This window comes from Apium graveolens, chromosome 3, assembly GCF_009905375.1.
Source record: "Apium graveolens cultivar Ventura chromosome 3, ASM990537v1, whole genome shotgun sequence".
In the NCBI taxonomy this organism is placed as follows: domain Eukaryota; kingdom Viridiplantae; phylum Streptophyta; class Magnoliopsida; order Apiales; family Apiaceae; genus Apium; species Apium graveolens.
Genome location: NC_133649.1, coordinates 10510119 through 10515426, shown reverse-complemented (window position 1 = coordinate 10515426; position 5308 = coordinate 10510119). Strand labels below are relative to the sequence as shown.

The window sequence follows — 5308 nt, the reverse complement described above, 5'->3', positions numbered from 1 at the left end:
CTACTAAATAGCAGTATAATGGGCTTTAAATTTGTGATAGTTTTAACCTTAAGGTACACAAATATAAAATTTATTAATAAAAAGTACCTTTTTTATTTAGTTTTTATGCTCAAGCTAATTATTTTCATATTTTAAGTGTATACGTACAAGAAACCAAAATAAGGGTAATTATCCTTAATGTCCATTTTTTTAAAAAATAATATGATTTAAATATCTACATTGCACAAATATAGCTATGACGTAAGAGCTTATGTATTATGGTAGATTGTGAATTTGATCTTCCTTTGAGCTTTGTTTGAGATTTATTTAAACGGTTACTCCGTCCCAAGATGTTAAACAAATATAAAAATATTATTATTCGAAAAGTGATTGCAGAAACGTTATTATCTACATTTGATGAAAAAAAGATACACACATGCATGCATAAGGTAGCAATTATATTAGTATAACATATTCGACAAATATTTTGTGCATCCGGCTATGATATAGATACACACATAGATATGAAAAGTTCTACATATTAGTCGATATTGTACTAGGAGTGAAAACTGGACTGTTAGACCAAGAATATGTCCTACAACAATGTAAGTAACTACTTCTACTCAAATCTTGCTCTGCATCTTTTTTGGTATCTATTATTTTCAGTTTTTCTTGATTTGTTATGTTAGTACAACTCATACAAAATCTTCTGTTTCATGTAAAGATATTTGTGATCTTTGGTTATATTATCATGATATTTTTGTTTTTATTTTTCCTTTTATGTTTTTAATCTTAGGATATTATTCAAGATTTTAGCTTTTTGAGAATGTAATCTATGAATATTAATTTTGGATTTTTTCCTTAACTGATAATTTTGAATTTTGCCATCTGGGTAATTTCCTAAACGTCTAGATTTTGATATTATTTAGATTTTTGGGTAGATTTAGGTTATAATTCATAACGTATAAAATGTGTATATATATTATTGTGGTTAGATGGATTGGTATAATGAAGATGGCTCAAGAAAAACAAGCCCAAAAGTATAGTAATAGTCGTAGTGGTGGAGCTAATGGCGGTTGTGGTGGTGGTGGTGGAGGAGGTAGCAGTAGTGCTAGATCTTGCAAAAAGTTGAAGCAAAAAAAGATCCCTCAAAGGGGACTTGGTGTTGCTGAACTTGAGAGGCTTAGATTAGAAGAACAACTGAAAAAAAATGGTTTACCTTTGCAACCATCTGCGGTTTTGCCATCAGCTAATTCGATTGTTTACATGGGTAATTCTTGTTTGCATGTGCCAGATGTGTTACTAAATGATTTGCAGTTGCCGAATCCGATGCGTAGACAGCCTGGTTTGATCTTGAATGGCGATGCTGCTAGCAATTGGGGAAAACATCCTGATTATCATAGCTTTGTTGTTCACCCTAATGAGAATTTGCCTTATGAAACTAAAACCCCGGTTTCGTTGTTTCCCGGCATTGTGTATAGATCTGAGCAACCTTGTCCATTTATGGTTAGCCAAATTGATTTTTTAACTCTTAATTTAGTTTATATATGCTTTTATTATGTTACCGAAGATAAAATCAAATATGCAAAATTGCAGGTGAATGCACCTTCAGTCAGTCTGAAATCATCCGTGTCGAGTTTAGAGATTGAGCCCCCTTTGAACAAAATGTATGGTGCCAACAACTGCACACCTCTATGGAAGGAAGAAGAAAGGGTAACTTTCTCCTAGTCCATCATTTCCAACTCTTTTTCTAGGAACTTGCAAAGCTAGTTTTGTTTAATTAAATTTGTACAAATCCTTATTTTATCATATTTCTTAATCTGAAACTTGGTTTACTACTTTAAGCCCGTGTATCTACCATGTAATCTCATTGTTAATGCATTAAAGGTCAAGTTTTTATTTCACCATGTCGGTCTGGAAATTCATTTCTCTTGTTTTTAATTAATGAATTCAGATTGTAATGATACGGGCCTCTATAATGTTCTCTAGTTTCAATTATAAGACGTGAATTACTTGTTCTCCTGTAAATTCATTTGTATTGATGTTATTATACATTTTAGTTTTCTTTCACTTCAATCGTCTCATTAACCTACGGTAAATATGTTATGTTCTAACCAGATGGTTGGCTTGAAGAGGTCGTATCCCTTTGTTGTAGAAGATGCTCCCGGTCCCTTCTTCAACAATAAACATCCTCCTGCATATGCTTCCCTTTTCCCTGGTAAAGATGAAGCTGCTCTATGCAGCAATGATACTGAATCAGCCAATGCACTGTTTACAAGGTAAGCTACTCCTGAAATTAATAAACAATCGAACTATCTTGACTTTGTCTCTTTTCACCCCTTCTCAGAGAATTCCTTTTGAGCTCCAATGGCATTTCAGAGCTGAAAAATAAAAAAGTCACCAAAGAATCTGGAGGTTTTGATGGAAATTTTCTCACACTGGCACCTCCAAGGGAGGAGATTCTATCATCTTATTTAAGCCGCCACTACCAAGAACAGGATACCGCTAGTGAGCTCATCAAGTGGTCAGAACATGGGCGATCAATGCAGCGACCCTTCTATAACTTCTTACCAGCAGCAAGTGCAGTAAATGGTCTACCAGAAGGCACCGCGAACAGCAACGGAAAACAAGGGGAAACTGTTGATCTCAACTTGAAGTTATAAATCCTTACATTAAGGCATGGAGCTGGGCATTATCGTCCATATAAGTCATGTTTATGTGTAGTAATATTTCTTGATGTTTTTGCAGATAGACTAGAAATTAGAAAGACCGTTGAATTAAGCTGATTTACATGGGTACTGCAATCGTTTTTTAAGTTTTAGAGTTCAAAATATTAAATTCAGTTTTCAGTTTTCACAAGATCGCTTGCAGCACTATTTTTGATAAGATTCTCATTAAATGATAAATTTATGTATTTTTTCTTGATGTTTTTGCAAGTAGATTAGAAAGTAAAAAGATTTGGAAATCGAAAGATTGAATTAAGCTCATTTACATGTTTAACGCAAATTTGTTTTAAGTTCTAGAATTTGAAATATTAAATTTAGTTTTGACAAGACCGGCGCTATTTTTTATGGGTTTCTCATTAAATGATAAATTTATATGCTTTAATCTTTCTTTATGTTTTTACAAATATACTGGAAATAGAAAGATTTTGAAATCGAAAGGTTGAATTAAGATGATTTACATGTTTACCGAAAATTTATTTTGAGTTCTAGAATTCGAAATATTAAATTTAGTTTTCAGTTTCACAAGATCGCTTGCATCACTATTTTTAATGCTATTCTCATTAAATGATAATTTTTTTCTCAAGAGCTTCTTCGGTCATTGGACTTGTAAAATCGAACATTACTTTGATTTTTAAAATTTATTTTGTTTAGAAATTAATGTAAATAGAAACTCATTGACACGAAGGTTTTTCAAGACATTTGAAAATCTCCCAAAAACAAGTTCAATTGCATGTTAACTTATTTTTTCTATATAATATAGAAAATATTACTCCCTCTGTCCCTCCCATTTGTTTACACTTTCCTTTTTTGGATGTCCCATCCAATTGTTTACATTTCAAAACTTTCCAAAAATAGTAAGGTTTTTATAATTTTTAAAATAACTACATCCACTACTTCTCTCCACTATACCCACTTTATACATATAATATTAATCGGTCTCACTACTTTACTCACTTTTTTAACTTTCCTCCACTATTTTATCATTTTTCTTAAACTCCGCGCCCCACCCAAATGTAAACATTTGGGAGGGACGGAGGGAGTAGCTCTTAATAGTTTAAGACATAAATAAATTTGTTAGTCCTAAAGTATCATCAAAGGGGGGGTTGAATACGATACCTAAAATCTTTTTTTATTCGTTTCAAGTTCTTTGTTAAATATTCAGAATCAAAATAGACACAAAATAATTCGATAAATATATTATTTTACTAATATAAATCTTGATATTGCTACACTTTAATCAATCAAATAATTAGCTACAATAAATTCAACAACATAACAGTATGTTTACAAGTTTAATAAATCTGACCTCCAATGGTGTTGCGTAAAATACAGTTGCGAGCTCGATAAGATAACTGAATGAATTAAAAACATTCTGCTTCTTTGCGTGTAGTCTTCAATTCATTTGTGCACGTGGCTTATTCCCAGCCATGTATTGCTTTTTAGTTCAATGAATTCACCAAGTCACAAGTGGCGATTAGAGTATGTAGATATTCCACTTGCATACACAGAATTTTAGAAATCGAAAGATTGAATTAAGCTCATTTACATGTTTATCGCAAATTTGTTTTAAATTCTAGAATTTGAAATATTAAATTTAGTTTTCACAAGATCGTTTGCAACACTATTTTTTATGCGATTCTCATTAAATGATAAATTTATGTGTTTTAATATTTTTTGACGTTTTTACAAGTAGACTTGAAATTAGAAAGATTTTGAAATCGAAAAGTTGAATTAAGCCGATTTACATGTTTACCACAAATTTATTTTAAGTTCTAGAATTCAAAATATTAAATTCAGTTTTTAGTTTTTACAAGAGCGCTTGCAGCACTATTTTTGATGCGACTTTCATTAAATGATAATTTTTTTTCTCAAGAGCTTCTTCAGTCATTGGACTTGTAAAATTGAACATTAATTTTGGTTTTTAAAATTCAATTTATTTAGAAATTAATGTTAATAGAAACTCATTGACATGGAGGTTTTTCAAGACATTTGAAGAGCCCCGAAAACAAGTCATTTTAACTCAATTTTTTCTATTAATATATAAAATATTATATTTTTATAGTTTAAGACATAAATAAATAATTTTCTTGCAATAATACTTCTTACTTCTATATTCTTTCTTTATCTTATTTTTTTAATCAAAGCAAGAAAGAGAAAGATGATGTCTCTATTTTTTTAGTATAAAATATTGGTTGAGGAATTGTTAAGATCAAGTCCAAGATTCTCTTAATTAATTTCTTATATATAATTATTTTGTCTCCAACAATAATACTTATATTCATTACTTATTTAATATTATAATATTAAAAATACATTCTTTTACTTTAAGTAAGGGGTGATTTGTTAAATGTAAATAAAAACTGAAAAATAACAATTTATGGATGAGTAGTTATTTGAATACTGAATGTTTAATATCAGCAAAATATTTAACTTTTCAGAATAGTATATTCACAAATTTTCTTTTTGTTAGTCCATTAACAATCTAGCAAAAATTACAGAAGGGGGGTTGAATGGAATTCTTGAACCTTTTTCTTAAAATAAAAATGTTCAAACTCGAATATAAATATAAGTGTATTGATTGGCACAATACGGAATAAAAAATT

At 30.2% G+C, this 5308-nt stretch overlaps 1 protein-coding gene across 1 annotated transcript; it reads left to right on the top strand.

Moving 5' to 3' along the window:
* The first annotated feature begins 993 nt into the window (after nucleotides 1–993).
* LOC141713860 (protein SPEAR2-like) lies at nucleotides 994–2642 on the top strand. The gene is made up of 4 exons (XM_074517428.1): nucleotides 994–1485; nucleotides 1576–1692; nucleotides 2098–2258; nucleotides 2327–2642. The coding sequence occupies exons 1-4, from the start codon at nucleotides 994–996 to the stop codon at nucleotides 2640–2642; spliced, it is 1086 nt and encodes a 361-aa protein (XP_074373529.1).
* Nucleotides 2643–5308: the final 2666 nt, after the last annotated feature.